This window comes from Lepidochelys olivacea (genome assembly GCF_965140295.1).
Source record: "Lepidochelys olivacea isolate rLepOli2 genome assembly, chromosome: 13".
Classification (NCBI taxonomy): Eukaryota; Metazoa; Chordata; order Testudines; family Cheloniidae; genus Lepidochelys; species Lepidochelys olivacea.
In genome coordinates, this window is record NC_140423.1 from 32,894,339 (window position 1) to 32,915,613 (window position 21,275).

At 44.7% G+C, this 21,275-nt stretch overlaps 1 protein-coding gene and 1 pseudogene across 2 annotated transcripts in view; one reads left to right on the forward strand and one right to left on the reverse strand.

Moving 5' to 3' along the window:
- LOC311529434 (olfactory receptor 5V1-like) overlaps positions 1 to 21,275 on the reverse strand; it is a 504,463-nt pseudogene that overhangs the window by 99,417 nt on the left and 383,771 nt on the right. The gene's annotated exons all lie outside the window — the stretch shown is intronic.
- LOC311529845 (olfactory receptor 6C75-like) lies at positions 5,665 to 6,606 on the forward strand (the record flags this gene model as incomplete). The annotated part of the gene is made up of 1 exon (XM_084646106.1): positions 5,665 to 6,606. One exon carries the CDS (start codon positions 5,665 to 5,667, stop codon positions 6,604 to 6,606), a length of 942 nt encoding a protein of 313 aa, XP_084502232.1.

Below are 21,275 nucleotides of genomic sequence, written 5' to 3' on the forward strand. Positions count from 1 at the left end.
ATCAACCAGGAGAGACCACAATTTCTCTGAAAGGGAATATCAACAAACTATACCAAGAAGAGCTGTAGGACCCAGACACCCAGATAGGAACCCAAAGCTCAGTTTACTGAGATAATGTAACAATATCAATAGTAGATAAGACTGGAAAATGTAGTGCAAAAACTGTAAACTTATCTCAGGAAATCTGAAGAAAGGGTTAGGGTTAAGGTGCAATAGATCATCAGTGTGAAAGGTAAATTAGCACAGTTAAAATGAACTAATTTGATTTAGAAAAGAGAAATGCCAACTCAGGCATCCACCATGTCAGAAACAGTGTGACTGCATGTTCAATCCAGGGGGAAAGTAAATGAAGTGTGATGCGGTGACACTGCACACTATATTCTTCATAGCGATATTATTATGTTACGATTATAACATAATTATGATGCATTTTGTGCAAGATGGGTCATGTAAGGTGTCATTGGAAATGTTGTGATTTGATTAATATGATTATTCTATTTCTAGGCATGTATCATTTTTGTATCTGAAGTTATGAATATGGACTATGTATCTGTATTTCAAATGTAGTTACACCTTGGTAACTCCCACTAGGCAAGATGCTTTCAGTCTACATATCTGGTTGGGAAGGGCTTATTCAGGATAATGAGTCATTAGGGAAAACAATAGGCCTTAGGAGAAGCTTATCCCCCACCTGGTGAGCCTTCCTGAGAACACTCCAGAGAGCCTGTAAGTAATGGTTGCTATGATTCTATAAGGGCAGGTGACCAGACCACATGACTCTGGACTCCATCTTGGGGTGTCTTTATTTTTTCACACACTGGTCCAGGCACCAAGTTTTGAAAGAAAGGGTTGCCGCCCTATGCTAAGGCTATAAAAGGCAGGGAGCGATATCAACGGTTCTTCTTCACTCCTCACACAAGAAGACTCCTGGAAAGACCTAAGGAACACACTCTGAACTGGGGAAGTGCTTGAAGCAGGCTAAAGGGATTTTAGCCTGTGTATGAGACCTGAGAAACCCTAACTGCAAAGCAAATGCAGCCTGTGCCTTGAGAATCTGCAAGACCGCCGGTATCATCAGTCAGGGTGAGCAACTGCTCATTCATAGTCAATCTAACCGGTGTGTTATGCTTAGTTTGTGTTTTTGTTTGTTTGCTGGTAATCTGCTTTGATCTGTTTCCTATCCCTTATTGTCACTCAAAATCTGTGTTTTGTAGTTAAACTTGTTTGTTGTTTAACATAAACCAGCGTGTCTTTAAGTGAAATATCTTGGGAAAAATCTCAGGTTGGTTAGCACAAGTATGCATATTCCTCTCCACATTGAGGGAGAGGCAAACTGGGTAACAAATTCCTACTGGTCGGTGTTTTGACCAGGCCAGGGTGGTACAGCTCTGTGGTCCTAGGCTGGAGCTTTTGTGGCTTCTCTGTTGTTGGTTCATGCAGTGGCTGGTCAGAGAGCCTGCATGAAAATGAGCTGGGTGTGTCCCTAACTGTGTAAATGCTGGACGAAGTGTAGGACTGGGAGCGGGTCTGCAAATTGCCACAGCAGGACAGTGTCAGAGGGAGCCGGACTGGGTGGGCTCAGTGGAACCACAGTTCCAAGTAGCACCCCGTGGGGAAGCCAACAAAAATGGGTAATGGCAAAACATGCCTAAGCAAGAGTAATGGATGGCTCTCAGATTTAGAACATGAGAACGGCCAGACTGGGTCAGACCAAAGGTCCATTTAGCCCAGTATCCTGTCTTCTGACAGTGGCCAATGCCAGGTGCTTCAGAGGGAACGAACGGAAGAGGTAATCATCAAGTGATCCATCCCCTGTCACCCATTCCCTTTTTCCTGTACCATGTTATTACTGGTTATTTAGTCTCTTGACTATATTTTATAATAAACCAAAGTGAGTGAAGCCATTTACTATACAATTCAGCAACACTAAACAACATTGTATTGGTTGCAATATAATTAAAGAGAGAATGGTATCTGTTGGATTGGTTTGTTCACGTCATCAGATCAATACTTCCCCCCGAGTCAACTTCCCATCACTGACCAGACGCCTACTGTATGAGTTGTCACCCTGTTAGTAGATACAAAATAGGGGCCAAGCCATTCTTTATCTCACTATGGCTCACATGCACCAACATCTTGCATCTCATATTATAATCATGAGCCAGATCCAAAGTCCTTTGTAGTTAAGGGAAAGACTCTCAGTCATTGAGACAAGGGGTTTTGTGCCAGGCCCCTTACAGGGCAAAGGCAACAGATATTTTCTTCATGTCTGACATGGGCTAGGATCCATGTCTCCCCTGCCCACTCTCAAAATAAACTATCACAGACTATATTCATGTTTTACAGTAGAGCAATCCATCTCCACCTTTCCCATCCCACATACACAGCATATTCCTTCATATCAATGTTCCCTTTAATTTTTTCTATCCATGTGCAGAGTGAATTTTGTTATGCTCACCAATATAGAGGTGATGTGTGACACCAGTAAAAAAAAAAAAAACGTAGCTATAATATATATTTTTGAAAACTTACCATAGGGATAATTACTCCATCCAGGACAGGTTAGGCATTTTAATACTAACTAGTCAAAGAATTAAATTTAAGCATAAGAGAGAAATAAAATTATGTAATGCATAGACCAGTCAAAAACTGCAATAACAGCACTTGGAAAGAATGAAATTTCAGAGAATACATGTGCATTGCAGGAAATAACAACAACAACACAAGTATGTGTTGGGAGGTGAGTGTGAAAGAGACAGTGTGTGTATGTGTGAGAGACACAAAGCCTGTGTGTGTGTGTGAGAGAGAGAGAGAGAGTGCGTGTGTCAGAGACAGAATGTGTGTGTGTGTGTGTGAGAGACACAGAGAGAGTGTTCAGAGTAGCAGCCGTGTTAGTCTGTATCTGCAAAAAGAAAAGGAGGACTTGTGGCACCTTAGAGACTAACACATTTATTTGAGCATAAGCTTGAAGTGAGCTGTAGCTCATGAAAGCTTAGAGACAGTGTGTGTGTGTCTTTGTGAGAGAGAGACACAGGGACAGAGTGTGAGTATGCCAGCTGCTGGGGACGCGTAGGAGAGACCGTGCTTTGTCTTTTTAAGGCACTCCCACCAGAAAGCTGAGACCGAAGCAGCTTTCAGAAGCTCTCTGCTCCTGAGCCCTGTCCCCAGCTCCTGCTCTGCGGAGATGGGGTATGTGGGCAGGGGGGAGTAGGGGAGGGGACACCCTGACATCAGTGCCCCTCCTGTCCCCTGTGCTCTGCACAGCAAGCAGCAGGGTCCCGGGAGCCGCTTGCAAGGGGCCCCAAGGCAGAGAGCAGGAGCAATGCAGCTGCAGAGCAGTGGGGGGAAGGGTACCCGAACACACGCCACCCTGCGCGGCTCTGCTAATCAGTGCATGTCACTTGATTCACTCCTGCTCAGTTGCACAGCCATGCAGCTTAGAGGGAACACTTTATCTTTTCTCTATGCAATAATTTCAAATTCCCACTAGCAGAACTATCAAGGAAGATTACATCATCTCACATGAAGTCAAAATTACCAACCGGGGAGACCACAATTTCTGTGACAGGGAATAACAACAAAATACACCAAGGAGCACTGTAGGATCCAGACATCCAAGTAGTAACCCAAACTCAGTTTGCTGAGATAACGGAAGACTATCAAGGGTAGAAGATATTGGAAAATGTAGTGCAAAGACTATAAACTTATCTCAGAAAATCTGAAGGAAGGGTTATGGTTAGGGGCAGCTGGCAATAGAGTATCCGTGTGACAGATAAAGCAGCACAGTTAAAATGAAATAATTTAGAAAAGAAAAATACCTGCTCAGGTACCTGATTTAGAAAAGAAAAATACCTGCTCAGGCATCTAGCGTGTCAGAAAGAATAGGATTGCTTGTTCAATCCAGGGGGAATGTAAATAAAAGTAGAAGGGTTAAAGCAAAACATGCCCAGGAAAGATAAATGAATGGCTCTCAGATTTAGAAAGTAAAAACATAAGAACGGCCTTACTGGGTCAGAGCAAAGGTCCATCTAGCCCAGTATTCTGTCTTCCAACAGTGGCCAGTGCCAGGTGTCCCAGAGGGAATGAACAAGTGACCCATTCCCTGTCACCCATTCCCAGCTTCTGGCAAACAAAGGCTAGGGACACCATCCCTGCCCATCCTGACGAACAGCCATTGATGGACCTATCCTCCATGACTTTATCGAATTTATTGACTCCTTGTGTGTACATTTTATTGCTCGTCAAATTATGAAACAAAAACATTGTCTGTCTTCTCTGTGTGTGTGTGTTTTTCTGGATTTCCATTTTTCTGTCAGACATTTATGTTGCACTAGTGTCAATGTACCATTGCCACTCCTGATGTAGGCATAGTTCATATGGGTGCATCATAAGTCAGTGGATGAAGAGATCAGATGGCAGGATATATCAAGAAGCGTGTAGAGGAAAAGCAAAGAAGAGATTTCAGACTTATTGGCTCTGATACCTTTTCTTTAACAGCAAGGATCTGCTACTTCTCTTTCAACAGATCTGTATTTTATTGTTAATAAAATTTGGAGAAAGAAACAATCTCTCTCTTTCTCTCTCTGTATTTTTGTCTCATTCTGTCTATGTATCACTTCCTTTTTTCTCCCATTTTTCATTTTTCTCCAGGCACATTCTTCCTTCTGGATAAAAATGACTCTCTTATTTCTCTCTTAATGAGTTTTCATTTTTACCTCACTTACATTTCTTTATATGGGGTTGGATTCCGATCTCAGTTGCACTTGTGTAAATCCACATGAAGCGGATGCAATTTACCCTGGTGTAACTGAGATCAGGAAATGGCCCACAGTCTGTGTTTAGGGTTTGTTTGTGTCTTTGTCTGTTTCTCAGCTGCATCTATCAACTGGTGCAAATTAAAATTTGCATCTGCTGGGATAGAGAACAGCTGGATAGACCTTCATACAGACCACAGCCTCCTTAGTGTTTCAGTATCTGTCTTATGGGGAATGTCTACACTGCATCTAGGCAGTGTAATTCCCTGCTCTGGTAGACCTACACACACAATCTTTGATTGAGCTATTGAGCTGAAAATAGCAGTGTAGCCTTGGCAGCACAGCCTAGCTGCCCGAGCCCAATCCCATCTGAGATCCCAGCTACGTACACAGGTAGCCATCCCAAAGGGCTGCATGTGCTGCCATGTTCTCACTGCTTGTTTTATCCTGCTAGCTTGATCAAAGCTTGTGCATGTATGTCTACCCAAGGTGGGAATTACACTTCCCAGCTGCTGGGGAGACGTACCCATGGTTGAACTCTAAATATCTTTCATTTCCAATCTATTGATCTTTTGTTATGTCTTCTAGATTTCTTGATGTGAGACTGCTATGATAAAGATATTTCAAAATCCCAGCCTAAAAGTATTTAAAGTTGAAGAGAGCCAAGGGAGTTAGATGGGAGGTTTCCCTAATTCAGTAGGGTTCCATGCTCTTATTTCAGCTATATTGGAAGCTGAACCTCTGAAGAATATGAGTCTTCCCTCTGTTTTTTGACAACTTCACTTTCCAGTGGAGACATGCAGTGTTACGAGGTTACCTACTCCAGGTTTCTGCCAGTGTAACCGACAGCACAACCTGACTGCGTGCACTCGATCAATATTTAATGGTCTTCTGTTTCTAGGTACATATTATGGAGAAAGCAGAAGTAAGAAATCAAACACCCATTGTGGAATTCATCCTCTTAGGTTTTGGGAATGTCCCTGAACTGCAGACCCTTCTCTTCCTCGTGTTTCTAGTGATCTACATTGTGACCGTCTCCGGAAACATCCTCTTCGTTGCACTAGTTGTGGCTGATCAGCAACTTCACATCCCCATGTACTTTTTACTGGGGAACTTGTCCTGCCTGGAGATCTGCTCCACCTCCACCATCCTGCCCAGGCTGCTGGCCAGTCTCCTGACTGGGGACAGAACCATTTCTGTTAAGGGCTGCATTGTGCAATTATATTTCCTTGGTATCCTGACAAGTACAGAAAATCTGCTGCTCACGGCAATGTCTTATGATAGGTATTTAGCGATATGCAATCCACTCCGTTATGCTGCTCTGATGAATGGCAGGGTTTGTTGGCAGCTTGTGGCAGGGTCCTGGATAAGTAGCTTACTGCTCTGCACCATAGTAAATATTTTCTTCTTCCAATTAACGTTCTGTGATTCCAAAGAAATTGACCATTTCTTTTGCGATTTTTCACCTATGATAAAGCTGTCCTGTGTTGACACCCAGACTCTGGAACTGTTGACATTTATTATCGCTGTCATAGGGACATTTGTGCCCTTTCTTCTGACTCTGACATCCTACATTTGTATCATCACCACCATCCTGAGAATCCCTTCTGGCATCAGGAGACAAAAGGCATTTTCCACCTGTTCCTCTCACCTCATTGTGCTTGCAATTTTGTATGTGACCGTATTAACTGTCTATGTAATTCCAACAGCCAACACTCCCAAGGTCCTACAAAAAATATTCTCTGTCTTCTACACAGTCCTGACTCCTATGATCAACCCTGTCATCTATAGCCTGAGAAACAAGGAGGTCAAAGAGTCCCTAAGAAAAGCTATTCTTAAACTAGTATCTTAGTGAAACAGGCATAGAATGTAAAAGTATCAATTTTAGCATATAGTAAATAGAGATGAGGTGATATAGTTTCTTACTTGAGTCCTTGATAGCAGGGTTACCTCTTTCTTTCTTTCTTTCTTTCTTTCTTTCTTTCTTTCTTTCTTTCTTTCTTTCTTTCTTTCTTTCTTTCTTTCTTTCTTTCTTTCTTTCTTTCTTTCTTTCTTTCTTTCTTTCTTTTCCTGTTACTCTGCTACTTTTTGAGCATTCATCTTTCATACATTTAATAGACATTTTTTTATACAAAACTTCATACTGTAAGAAACATTCTTTATAAAAATTGGGCTTTTTTTCCAAACTCACGTTTCAGTAAAGCACTCTGGCTCATTCATCCATACATGAACACTATGTCCAAATTCTGCAAGGAGCTTAGCATCTTTTGGGTGGTTCTGGGTCTCTTCCACTCCCACTGAAGCCAATGAAAGTCATTCTCCACTTTTTAGGACCCTTCATTTTCATTTATGCCTCTGAACAGTAGGTGAAAAATATTGCCTCCACAGTGAGTGGAGAACTTTGATTGGGCAGTATTCTATGCAGATCTGTAGCTGGGTAAACAAAAAATGAAAGTCTGGGGAGGGCTGGGAGTCTCCGTGTCCTGCCATGTGAAATTTCCCGCCTGTTCATACATCTTTGCAGGGTCAAGGCAACATTAAAATATCTATATCAATAGTGATATAAATATGGATATCAATACAGATATATGAAATGCAAACATAAGATGTATGGCCAAAATTTTCATAGCTCATGAGACCCGATTTCCCTCCCCAACGCAAATAAAAAAGAAAGGGATGAATTACTATGAATAGGAAACGAGCACTGAAAATCACTAGGCAACTTTGCTAATTTCAGCCTAGATATTGTCACACAATCTTCCCTCAGCCCAGACAGAAATATGCTATACACATAAAAATATTTACCACCAAAATTTGACCAAAAAAATGAATTAAAAAATAAAATCGCACTGAGTCTCCCTGATATTTTCGTTCTTCCTCCAAATTTTTGGGCCCTGTTCTTTTACCAAAAAATATCGTCATTCTCCATCTCTCCTTCTAACTGGTTAGATTCCCATTGCTCTCCTGACCACCCAACCCACCCTCCTGCTGTCCCCTGATGCAGGGCCTTATGGGGTGTGTGACACTACACCCCATATTCTTCATGGAGATATTGTTATAATATGAATTTGGAGTAACTAAGACATGTTTTAGGCAATATGGGTCTTGTGAGATATCATTGGAAAGGTTATTACTTACTGATTCTGATTATCTAATTATTACGTATGTGTCATTGTTATATCTGAAGTTAGGAATATTAGTTATCCAGCATAGAGCAGCTTCAACCAGAATGATAGAGGGCACTCCACACACTGCAATATCCCAGTGACTAGTGGTGAGGGGCTCACCTGAGAAGTAGCAGAGCCGTGTTCACATCCCCCTTCTTCTCTCTCCAACAGAGGAGGAACTTGAACAGGGATCGCTGACATCCCAGCTGAGTACCCTCACCACTGGGCTAAAAGTGACAAGGGAGTCCCGACTTCCACCCCAACTTTTTGCATGAGCTCACCTACCAACTGGGACCCCTTGGGTGAGTTAGGTGGGGGAACTCTGGGATGTATGTATCCAGATGTCTGGTCTGAGGCTGCCGTGTGCATGCCCAGAGGCAGAAACCTAGGCACCCTCGGGAATTTGACTGCAAACAGTAGGATGCTGGTTGAGTTTAGGTGCCTACAGTGTTTGGGAGCAGTTGAGTGGAGGTTTAGAGAACCCTCTTGGGCCTGATTCTGTGATTTAGGCACCTACAGTAGTTAAGAGCCAAAGTCCATATTTTGTATCTTGCCCCCTGCTGCTTTTGAAAATTTCACTCATTCCTATCTGCATCTTTAGGCAAATAAATACTATTAAAGCTCCCCAGCTCTCTGTGTGTGTGTGTTTTTACAGTCTGCGTAGTAACTGTGCCTCTTGACCATGGGCATCTCAGATTGGTTACAATGGAAGCATAACGGGTAGCAATGCTTCTGTGTTCTCCTTTTGAAAATAGTATTTTAATCACATATTAGTTTGAGATGCAGGAGAACTTTTGACACGGTCTCCCACAGTATTCTTGTCAGCAAGTTAAGGAAGTATGGGCTGGATGAATGCACTACAAGGTGGGTAGAAAGCTGGCTAGATTGTCGGGCTCAACGGGTAGTGATCAATGGCTCCATATCTAGTTGGCAGCCAGTATCAAGTGGAGTACCCCAAGGGTCGGTCCTGGGTCCGGTTTTGTTCAATATCTTCATAAATGATCTGGAGGATGGTGTGGATTGCACTCTCAGCAAATTTGCGGATGATACTAAACTGGGAGGAGTGGTAGATACGCTGGAGGGGAGGGATAGGATACAGAAAGACCTAGACAAATTGGAGGATTGGGCCAAAAGAAATCTGATGAGGTTCAATAAGGATAAGTGCAGGGTCCTGCACTTAGGACGGAAGAACCCAATGCACTGCTACAGACTAGGGACCGAATGGCTAGGCAGCAGTTCTGCGGAAAAGGACCTAGGGGTGACAGTGGACGAGAAGCTGGATATGAATCAGCAGTGTGCCCTTGTTGCAAAGAAGGCCAATGGCATGTTGGGATGTATAAGTAGGGGCATAGCGAGCAGATCGAGGGACGTGATCGTTCCCCTCTATTCGACATTGGTGAGGCCTCATCTGGAGTACTGTGTCCAGTTTTGGGCCCCACACTTCAAGAAGGATGTGGATAAATTGGAGAGAGTCCAGCGAAGGGCAACAAAAATGATTAGGGGACTGGAACACATGAGTTATGAGGAGAGGCTGAGGGAGCTGGGATTGTTTAGCCTGCAGAAGAGAAGAATGAGGGGGGATTTGATAGCTGCTTTCAACTACCTGAAAGGGGGTTCCAAAGAGGATGGCTCTAGACTGTTCTCAATGGTAGCAGATGACAGAACAAGGAGTAATGGTCTCAAGTTGCAGTGGGGAAGGTTTAGATTGGATATTAGGAAAAACTTTTTCACTAAGAGGGTGGTGAAACACTGGAATGCGTTACCTAGGGAGGTGGTAGAATCTCCTTCCTTAGAGGTTTTTAAGGTCAGGCTTGACAAAGCCCTGGCTGGGATGATTTAACTGGGAATTGGTCCTGCTTCGAGCAGGGGGTTGGACTAGATGACCTTCTGGGGTCCCTTCCAACCCTGATATTCTATGATTCTATGAACTTTTTGTACAATGGCCCAGATTCTCATTTCAGTTACACTTGTGTAATTACAAACGATTTCCCCTTACTCCAGTCGTGTATCCATTATCAGAACCTGGCCCAGTATCTCAGTGATAAACCCTGGGTTCAGATACACCCTGGTGTAGCCACAGTGAAATGAGAGGAGTTACACCAGGGAACAACTTGGCCCATAGTATTGAAAAATCATTGCAACTTACTAGCAATATTTCAGAGGACATGACACAATCTATGTTGCTGTAAATTAATACCCAAAGGTCCTAACTGCAAACCCTCCATCACCAGTGGGATATATTAGTGAAGACACAGTTTAGAGTCCAGCGAGGAATTATTGTGTTGTGTTTATACCTCAGTTATTTAAATCCCAAATTCCCTGGATGTTGCAAGGCGCTCAGAACAGTCAGCTGGGCTTTTCACTGATATGAATCCAGGTGATTTTGCTACTGTCTAAATGCTGGTAAAAAGGGATGGCAATTTGGTAGCTTTGGTCCATTTTCTAGTGGACACAGGTCAAAACCATGGCTCCGGCTCCAGGCCTAGGACCTCTGTGAAGCCAATTGGTGGAGCGTTGATGACTTTTGGTGGAGTCTGACCTGTTCCTCAAGATTAGTTTGTTCATCACTATATACCCTTAGACTGGATAGGAGTGTCTATCTGTAGAGTAGTTATGAGAATTCAAGTATATGCAGTCACTAACCAGCTAATTAATAAAAAGAATGGTACCAGTTAAACATTCAGTCATACTCATTAATAACCATGCCATTTTCTTTAAGAAGACATTCAGAAATTCATGATTCTTTATGTCTGAGATGTTCAAAGAAACCAAAGGGAATTAGATGCCCAATTGCCATGGAAAATCTCTCAGAATTGGGCTTCTAACTCCCATAGGTCCCTTTAAAATCCAAGGTGGCTTTATGGGTAAACATTATGTTATGTGTATTCACAGAGTATCTCCAGATTGCAAGAACAATTAAGGTTTTAAAGAGTTATTTTATTCTGAGTAGCATTATTTATTATTTTATAGCACACACAGGTATGCTAAAAATTTCACAGAAAATTACTATTCCATAAGAAATGAGTTTACGATCCCACTGAATGACATTTTAAGATACATCAAAACTTCAGCAATCCCATGATATACATAAGTGATAAAAATGCTTGGCACTTCTAACCTAGATGAGGTTAACATGAGCTTGAATTTTTACCTCTGCTGAATGGCTTTTGTTTTACATTGGTTTAAATTAGAGGGGAATCTGTACTATTGACTTGAGTGAATTTTTCATAGAATCAAACATTTTAAGGCCAGTGGGGACTTTAGGGCAATCCCATCCGTAGAATCTCAGCTGGCGGCTCCTCAGTATAACCCAGCAAGTTCAGCTGAACATAAGGATACTTTTCAGAGAGATACCCCACCCGTTAGATAATACACGGATTCTAAGGCCAGAAGGGACCATTCTGCTCATCTGGTCTAATCTCCTATAGAGAACAGGCCAGAGAATTTCCCCCAAAATAATTCCTTTTGAACTAGAGCAAAACTTAAAAAAAACCCAATCCAATCTTGTTTTAAAACTTGCCAATGATGGAGAATCCACCACAACCTTTGGGAAATTGTTTTCATGATTAATTAGTCTCTCTCTTAAAAATTATGCCTTATTTCCAGTCTGTAATTAAGTTATTACTTACCCTTCACTTCAATAAGCAAAATACAGATAGCTCCTTCAGTCTCTGCCATGAGACAGTTTCCTAGACCATGAATCAGTCTTCTAACCTTTCTCTGAAACCATTCCAGTTATTCAACATGGTTTTTAATGTAGGGCCACCAGGACTGGGAACAAAATTCCAGTGATGGTCTCACCGACATATTATACATTTACATGACCGTGAACGTAAGGAGAAATAATCCTTCAGTGGAGAGCCGCATGATTTGCACCTGTCTGAGAGGCGGTTTAGACATGAATATTACCTATTTAAGACAAGGATGGAGCTGCACAATTTCCCCACTCCCAGAGTTTCCCAAGCACAGCACACAACAATATCATACCATAGATTTTGCCTGAGGGAACCTTTCCCTTCCTGTTGATTTCCTGAGAGCACATTTTATCTCCCTGTTCCTCGGGCTGTAAATAACAGGGTTAAATGTTGCAGTTAGCACCAGGTAAATCAAGAAAAGGAGCCTGTCTTATACTGGTATCGTATACTGGTATAGCTTATTGCCCCTGATTGGTATCATATTGGTACCATAGCATCTGCACTAGGGGGATGTTACACTTTTAACAATATGGGTGTGGTACAATTTGTGTGTGTAGATGAGCCCTCAGTCTCTCCTTCTCATTCAGTGACTTCTTTATTCCTCTCCCATCTCTGTTTTCAATCTATTTCCTATGAATTTGTATTCCGCACCCTTGTATCTGAAAAGACTTAAGTCCCTGTGTTTGATCAGTGCCCTGGTCTACACTAGGACTTTAGGTCGAATTTAGCAGCGTTAAATCAATTTAAACCTGCACCCGTCCACACAGTGAAGCCCTTTATTTCGACTTAAAGGGCTCTTAAAATCTATTTCCTTACTCCACCCCTGACAAGTGGATTAGCGCTTAAATCGACGTTGCCAGCTCGAATTTGGGGTACTGTGGACACAATTCGATGGTATTGGCCTCCGGGAGCTATCCCAGAGTGCTCCATTCTGACCGCTCTGGACAGCACTCTCAACTCAGATGCACTGGCCAGGTAGACAGGAAAAGAACCGCAAACTTTTGAATCTCATTTCCTGTTTGGCCAGCGTGGCAAGCTGCAGGTGACCATGCAGAGCTCATCAGCACAGGTGACCATGATGGAGTCCCAGAATCGCAAAAGAGCTCCAGCATGGACCGAACGGGAGGTACGGGATCTGATCGCTGTTTGGGGAGAGGAATCCGTGCTATCAGAACTCTGTTCCAGTTTTCGAAATGCCAAAACCTTTGTGAAAATCTCCCAGGGCATGAAGGACAGAGGCCATAACAGGGACCCGAAGCAGTGCCGCGTGAAACTGAAGGAGCTGAGGCAAGCCTACCAGAAAACCAGAGAGGCGAACAGCCGATCTGGGTCAGAGCCCCAAACATGCCGCTTCTATGATGAGCTGCATGCCATTTTAGGGGGTTCAGCCACCACTACCCCAGCCGTGTTGTTTGACTCCTTCAATGGAGATGGAGGCAATACGGAAGCAGGTTTTGGGGACGAAGAAGATGATAGCTCACAGCAAGCAAGCGGAGAAACCGGTTTTCCCGACAGCCAGGAACTGTTTCTCACCCTAGACCTGGAGCCAGTACCCCCCAAACCCACCCAAGGCTGCCTCCTGGACCCAGCAGGCAGAGAAGGGACCTCTGGTGAGTGTACCTTTTAAAATGCTATACATGGTTTAAAAGCAAGCATGTGAAAGGATTACTTTGCCCTGGCATTTGCGGTTCTCCTAGATGTAGTCCTAAAGCCTTTGCAAAAGGTTTCTGGGGAGGGCAGCCTTATTTCGTCCTTCATGGTAGGACACTTTACCACTCCAGGCCAGTAACACGTACTCGGGAATCACTGTAGAACAAAGCATTGCAGTGTATGTTTGCTGGCATTCAACCAAAATCTGTTCTTTATCTCTCTGTGTTATCCTCAGGAGAGTGAGATATAATTCATGGTCACCTGGTTGAAATAGAGTGCTTTTCTTCAGGGGACACTCAGAGGAGCCCATTCCTGCTGGGCTGTTTGCCTGTGGCTAAACAGAAATGTTCCCCGCTGTTAGCCACAGGGAGGGGGGAAGGTTGAGGGGGTAGTCACGCGGTGGGAGGAGGCAAAATGCGACCTTGTAACGAAAGCACATGTGCTATGTATGTAATGTTAACAGCAAGGTTTACCCTGAAAGAGTGTAGCCACTGTTTTATAAAATGTGTCTTTTTAAATACCGCTGTCTGTCCCTTTTTTTTTCTCCACCAGCTGCATGTGTTTCAATGATCACAGGATCTTCTCCTTCCCAGAGGCTAGTGAAGCTTAGAAAGACAACGCACTCGCGATGAAATGTTCTCCGAGCTCATGCTGTCCTCCCACACTGACAGAGCACAGACGAATGCGTGGAGGCAAATAATGTCAGAGTGCAGGAAAGCACAAAATGACCGGGAGGAGAGGTGGAGGGCTGAAGAGAGTAAGTGGCGGGCTGAAGAGAGTAAGTGGCGGGCTGAAGACAGGGCTGAAGCTCAAATGTGGTGGCAGCGTGATGAGAGGAGGCAGGATTCAATGCTGAGGCTGCTGCAGGACCAAACCAGTATGCTCCAGTGTATGGTTGAGCTGCAGCAAAGGCAGCTGGAGCACAGACTGCCACTGCTGCCCCTCTGTAACCAACCGCCCTCCTCCCCAAGTTCCATAGCCTCCACACCCAGACGCCCAAGCACGCAGGGGAGGGGCGGGGCACCGGCCAACCAGCCACTCCACCACAGAGGATTGCCCAAAAAAAAGAAGGCTGTCATTCAATAAATTTTAAAGTTGTAAACTTTTAAAGTGCTGTGCTTAAAGTGCTGTGTGGCATTTTCCTTCCCTCCTCCACCACCCCTCCTGGGATACCTTGGTAGTCATCTCCCTATTTGTGTGATGAATGAATAACGAATGCATGACTGTGAAGCAGCAATGACTTTATTGCCTCTGCAAGCGGTGATTATAGGGAGGAGGGGAGGGTGGTTAGCTTACAGGGAAGTAGAGTGAACCAAGGGGCGGGGGGTTTCATCAAGGAGAAACAAACAGAACTTTCACACCGTAGCCTGGCCAGTCATGAAACTGGTTTTCAAAGCTTCTCTGATGCGTACCGCGCCCTCCTGTGCTCTTCTAACCGCCCTGGTGTCTGGCTGCGCGTAACCAGCAGCTAGGCGATTTGCCTCAGCCTCCCACCCCGCCATAAACGTCTCCCCCTTACTCTCACAGATATTGTGGAGCACACAGCAAGCAGTAATAACAGTGGGAATATTGGTTTCGCTGAGGTCTAAGCGAGTCAGTAAACTGCGCCAGCGCGCCTTTAAACGTCCAAATGCACATTCTACCACCATTCTGCACTTGCTCAGCCTGTAGCTGAACAGCTCCTGACCACTGTCCAGGCTGCCTGTGTACGGCTTCATGAGACATGGCATTAAGGGGTAGGCTGGGTCCCCAAGGATACATATAGGCATTTCAACATCCTCAACAGTTATTTTCTGGTCTGGGAATAAAGTCCCTTCCTGCAGCTTTTGAAACAGACCAGAGTTCCTGAAGATGCGAGCATCATGGACCTTTCCCGGCCATCCCACGTTGATGTTGGTGAAACGTCCCTTGTGATCCACCAGAGCTTGCAGCACTATCGAAAAGTACCCCTTGCGGTTTATGTACTCGGCGGCTTGGTGCTCCGGTGCCAAGATAGGGATATGGGTTCCGTCTATAGCCCCACCACAGTTAGGGAATCCCATTGCAGCAAAGCCATCCACTATGACCTGCACATTTCCCAGGGTCACTACCCTTGATATCAGCAGATCTTTGATTGCGTGAGCTACTTGCATAACAGCAGCCCCCACAGTAGATTTGCCCACTCCAAATTGATTCCCAACTGACCGGTAGCTGTCTGGCGTTGCAAGCTTCCACAGGGCTATCGCCACTCGCTTCTCAACTGTGAGGGCTGCTCTCATCCTGGTATTCATGCGCTTCAGGGCAGGGGAAAGCAAGTCACAAAGTTCCATGAAAGTGCCCTTACGCATGCGAAAGTTTCGCAGCCACTGGGAATCGTCCCAGACCTGCAACACTATGCGGTCCCACCAGTCTGTGCTTGTTTCCCGAGCCCAGAATCAGCGTTCCACAGCATGAACCTGCCCCATTAGCACCATGATGCATGCATTGTCAGGGCCCATGCTTTCAGAGAAATCTGTGTCCATGTCCTGATCACTCACGGGACCGCGCTGACGTCGCCTCCTCGCCCGGTATCGCGTTCCCATGTTCTGGTGCTGCATATACTGCTGGATAATGCGTGTAGTGTTTAATGTGCTCCTAATTGCCAAAATGAGCTCAGCGGCCTCCATGCTTGCCTTGGTATGGCGTCCGCACAGAAAAAAGGCGCGGAACGATTGTCTGCCGTTGCTCTGACGGAGGGAGGGGCGACTGACGACACGGCTTACAGGGTTGGCTTCAGGGAGCTAAAATCAACAAAGGGTGTGCCTGTACATCAAGGAGTATTTCAGGCAGGACTGCACGGAGGGTTCCAATAAGAAATGGTGCACCTAAGTTATCGTTGTTATTGGAACAAGGAGGTTAGCCTGGCCTCTGATTGATACATGGCTAGATTTACCTCGCTGCACCTTCTCTGTGAGTGACTGCAGTGTGATCTAGACAGGGGAGGAGGCAAATGAGTACAAAACAAATCTGGTCTATTTCTTGTTCTGACCCACTCCATCTATCTTTTACATCTTTGGCTGGCAGCAGACGGTGCAGAAGGACTGCATGCCATCCACATCTCATGGCTGCCTGGCATAAGATGGTACAATACGACTGCTAGCAATCCTCATCTCTTGCCTGCCTGGCATAAGATGGTACAGTACGACTGCTAGCAGTCCGTATCGCCTGCCCGCTCACCATAAGACGGTTCAATAGGACTGCAGGACTAAAGAGAATGACCTGGTGAAGTCACTCCAAATTTAGTCCCTGCACCCATGTCTGCCCAGGCGCTCCCAGCCAACGTGGCCAGGAGCACCTCGGACACAACGAGGACGACTACCAGTCGTATTGCACCGTCTGATGCCAGAAGGCAATGGGTTGCTGCTACTGTGTAGCAAAGCCGTACCGCGTCTGCCAGCACCCAGGAGACATAGGGTGACGGTTACCTGAGCAGGCTCCATGCTTGCCGTGGTATGGCGTCTGCACAGGTAACTCAGGAAAAAAGGCGCGAAATGATTGTCTGCCCTTGCTTTCACGGGGGGAGGGAGGGAACGGGGGCCTGACGATATGTACCCAGAACCACCCGCAACAATGTTTTAGCCCCATCAGGCATTGGGATCTCAACCCAGAATTCCAATGGGCAGCGGAGACTGCGGGAACTGTGGGATAGCTACTCACAGTGCAATGCTCCGGAAGTCGACGCTTGCCTCGGTACTGTGGAAGCGCTCCGCCGAGTTAATGCACTTAGAGCATTTTCTGTGGGGACACACACACTCAAATATATAAAACCGATTTCTAAAAAAACGACTTCTATAAATTCGACCTAATTTCGTAGTGTAGACATACCCAGTGTTCGGGTACAATTTTCAAAAGCACCTCAGTGACACAGATATTATATTTTTATCATTTATTAGTTGAATTTTTCTTATAATAGCTCCCCGGTCATGGACCAGGACCCCATTGTTCTAGGCGCTGTACAGATGCGAACAAAAACATGCGTCCTGCTCCAAAGAACAAAACTGATGGAATTTTTCACAGTAATAAATTTAAGCTTGTGGGGCTATGGCCCCATTGACATTCATGGCACTGTGGCTGACAGGATATGTCCTACGTAGCAAAACTTCTCCACAGACTTGAGAGGAGTGGTATTGATTTTAATAACTGGGTAGACATGAATCCCTGGGCAAAGCTTGGTGCTGACCCATATAAACTGGGAAGACTAAAGCCTTTCAGGCTGCAGGAGACTAAACTGTTTGAACCCAGGCAGAAACAGAGAGAGTGAAGTTCCACCAGTGACCAAGGTCCCTGCAATGGCATGGAATGGATTAGCTGAGGTATGCCCAGGTGATCCCAGCAGGAGCCCCACGCTGCAGAGGATGGTGAAAACCCTCAAGGTCCCTGCCCAATAGGAACTAGGGGAAAAATTTCTTCCCCATCCCAAATCTGGTGATTTGAAGACCCTGCACACATGAGCAAGACCCACCAGCCAGCCATCTAGAAAGACGATTATCCGAACCACCTCATAGCTCTGTCTCATCCCATTCCATGTCCCATCTCTAGTTGTAGCCAATCCCTGATGCTTCACAGGAAGCTGAGCCTGCCAGCCCTCCCCCCATCTGTGCAACTGTGCACTGTTAAAAAAAATCACCATAGTATCTGAGCATCGCATAGTCTTTAATGTATCCTTCAAATGCAACAGCTGTAACTGTTATGAAAATTAATGTATGTAGTGTTGTTGTAGCCGTGCTGGTCCCAGGGTATTAGAGGGACAAGGTGGGTGAGGTGATATCTCGTATTGGACCAACTTTTTTGGCGAGAGAAACCAGCTTTCTAGTTTACACAGAGCTGAAGAAGAAGTCAGTCCAATAACAGATATTACCTCACGCACCTTTTCTTATGAAAATTCATGACAGAGATCGGTTTCATTGACTTAAACTGAAGGAAACGCATGTGCAGTAAAAACTGTGTGTAATCCCTCTGGAGCCTGTGCCTTATTTTTTACTGACTCCTTATTAGAGGGAATGGAGCTGAATCTCTTCTCACTCACATGGTGTAAATCAGGAGTAACTTCACTGGAGTGAATCGGGCTCATTTTCCTCTGGCACACCTGGTGTAAATTAGAGTCTTTTGTTGCTTCATCTGAAACAACTAGATCTGGCCACCGTTGGGGATATGTCAAATTTCAGAATTTATGTCATAAGATGACCAATGGTACAGTCAGGGAGAAATGCATATCGAACAGTGAGGGTGGGGCTATTTATGCATCCCAGGAGCGAATGTGATGCTGGGATGCATGAACAGGGGAATGTCAAGTCAGAAAGGAGAGGTTATTTTAGCTCTGTATTTGGCCCTGGTGTAACCACTGCTGGAATATAGTGTCCAGGTTTGATGTCCACAATTCAAGAAGAATCTTGATAAAGTAGAAAGGGTTCAGAGAAGACCCACAAGAATGATTAAAGGATTAGAAAACATGTCTTATAGTGAAAGGTTCAAGGAGCTCAATCTATTTATCTTCACAAAGAGACGGTGAATGGGTTACTTGATTACAGTTTATAAGTATCTACTTGGGGGAAAATATTTAATAATGGGCTCTTCAATCTTGCAGACAGAGGTCTAACTCCATCCAGAGGCTGGAAGTAGAAGCTAGATAAAGTAGAAGCTAGACCCAACTGCTGGGCAGCTAAATTGCGGAGAGAGGGGAATCTCAATATCTTTGGAATTAAATGGAAGATGTTAGTTACAAATTTAATTGATTTTCTTCTCTCCTTTAGATGCAATCAGTGGAAAACACTGAGTGGGGAAATCAAGCCACCATCACAAAATTCATTCTCGTGGGATTCGGAAATCTCCCTGAACTGCAGATTCTTCTCTTCCTGCTGTTTTCATTAGCGACTTTGTGACGATGGCCAGGAACATCCTCATTGTTGCTCTGGTTGTGGGTGATTAACAACTTCACACCCCCATGTATTTCTTCCTTAGAAAATTGTCCTGCTTGGAGACTTGCTACACCTAGCCCACCCTGTTCAGGATACTGGCCAGTCTCCTGACTTGGGACAGAACTATTTCTTTTGACGGCTGCATTGTACAAATGTATTTCTTTGGTTCTCTGGAGCTAAAGAATCTAGCAGCAATGTCGTATGATCATTATTTAGCAATGTGTAAACTCCTGCACTATGTAACCCTTATGAATAGGGTTCGGTCTCCTGCTTGCAGCTGGCTCTTGGATAAGTGCATTTCTGGCTCTTACCATAATAGCATTGTTCGTATCACAATTAACTTTTTGTGGCCCCAATGAAATGGACCATTTCTTCTGTGATCTCAGCCCTGTGTTAAAGCTCTCCAGAACTGACATCTTCTGATGGCACTTACAGCTTTCATATTCGGCTCGATTTTCACTTTCCCCCCAATTCTGTTAATTGTTATGTTGTCTGTTGCTATTATAGGCACCATCCTGAGACTCTCGTCTGCTACGGGGAAGGAGAAGTCCTTTTCTATCTGCTCCTCTCACCTCATGGTGGTTGCAGCTTTCTATGGGACCCTGACGATTGTGTATGTCTTACCCAACAATGATACCCTGGGGGACCTGAACAAAGTGGGCTCGGTCTTCAACATGGTCCTGACTCCCTTGCTCAATCCTCTCATTTACCGCCTGAGAAACTGGGAGGAAAAAGAGGCCCTGAGAAAAAGGTTAAGTAAATTTGTGCTGTGCACGAGAATGCAGACACTGTGAGCCAATTAATTTAGGATAAAATGAAATGGAGAGAATCTATGGTCCCATTGCAACAAATGGGAGTTAGGCACCTAGGTGCTCCTGAAAGTCTCAGTAGGTGCCTAAATGTCTTTAAAGTTCTGGCTCCTGTATCCTAAGTTACTCAAAGGTCATCAAAGTTGAATTCAACCATATTAATAGAGAAAATAGTTTTTTAACAAAAAAAAATTAATGTAAAAAATGACTTATTTTACAAAAAAAGTTGTCACCAAAAAGATAAAAAACTTTTTTTAAAAATTCCATTTTTTAATGAAATTATATTTTTATAAAAAAGATTTGAGAGGTTCTTCTTCCTCTACTTCCTTTTTGCCCTTTTTGTCCCTTTTGTCCCTTTTTTGGATAATATAAAGGAAGGACTTCAGGGCAGTAAAAAGGAACAGAGTGAGTGGCTAGGAGTCCTGATTGTCTCTCCTAGGTAAGGAGACTGAGGGGGAGAATAGTACTTGGCATTCTCTCCTGTGATGGGAGCTCTGTCAGAGAGACCAGGAGCAGTAAAGGCTACATAGGGAGTTTTTACCCTGGTATTGGCCCGAGAGGGGGAAGGGCAGCAAGGGTGAAGAGACTCCTGAAGCATGCCTGGGAGAAGAATTCTAGGGAACAGCCCTGAGGGTCAGCGACTTGGGGGAGCTCAAACTCCAGAAAAAAAGCCCTGGGAACAAGCAATCTGTAGTAGATCAGGAAACAATTTTCCAGAGCCTGGGAGAGTTGATGAAGAGTTTGCCAAGGACTGGGCCCAGGGAGGACAGAAGAATTTATGTTCTTTTGTATTTTGCTGGACTCTTTGTTTTACCCCAGAAGGGATGGGACAGAAAGTGTCCTGGCTGCTGGGCCAAGTCACTGAACGAACGGACCACTAGCAGGCCTGAATAGTGTCTGGTGGAGGCAGCTGAGGAAAGCACCCTGCAACAAGGCACACAGCCATAAGGGGGTTGCATGCTGGTGAGACACCCTTCCACAATCCCCCTTGCACAATGGCCTTGCCACCTGGGGCAAACCCACTTTTTAACACCGAACTCCAGGGGTGTGGAAGTGTCCAACAACGAATCACCTGGTAGGGTGCATAGGCTGGGTCTACACTACTACTACTTAGAAGTTAGATGGCCTTAGCTATGTCTTTCAGGGCTATGAAAAATGTTATGCACTGAGTGCTGTAGTGGGATCAACCTAACCCCTGGTGTAGATGCAGATCGACAGAAGAATTATTCCATTAAACTAGCGACTGCCTCTCAGGCAGGTGAATTAA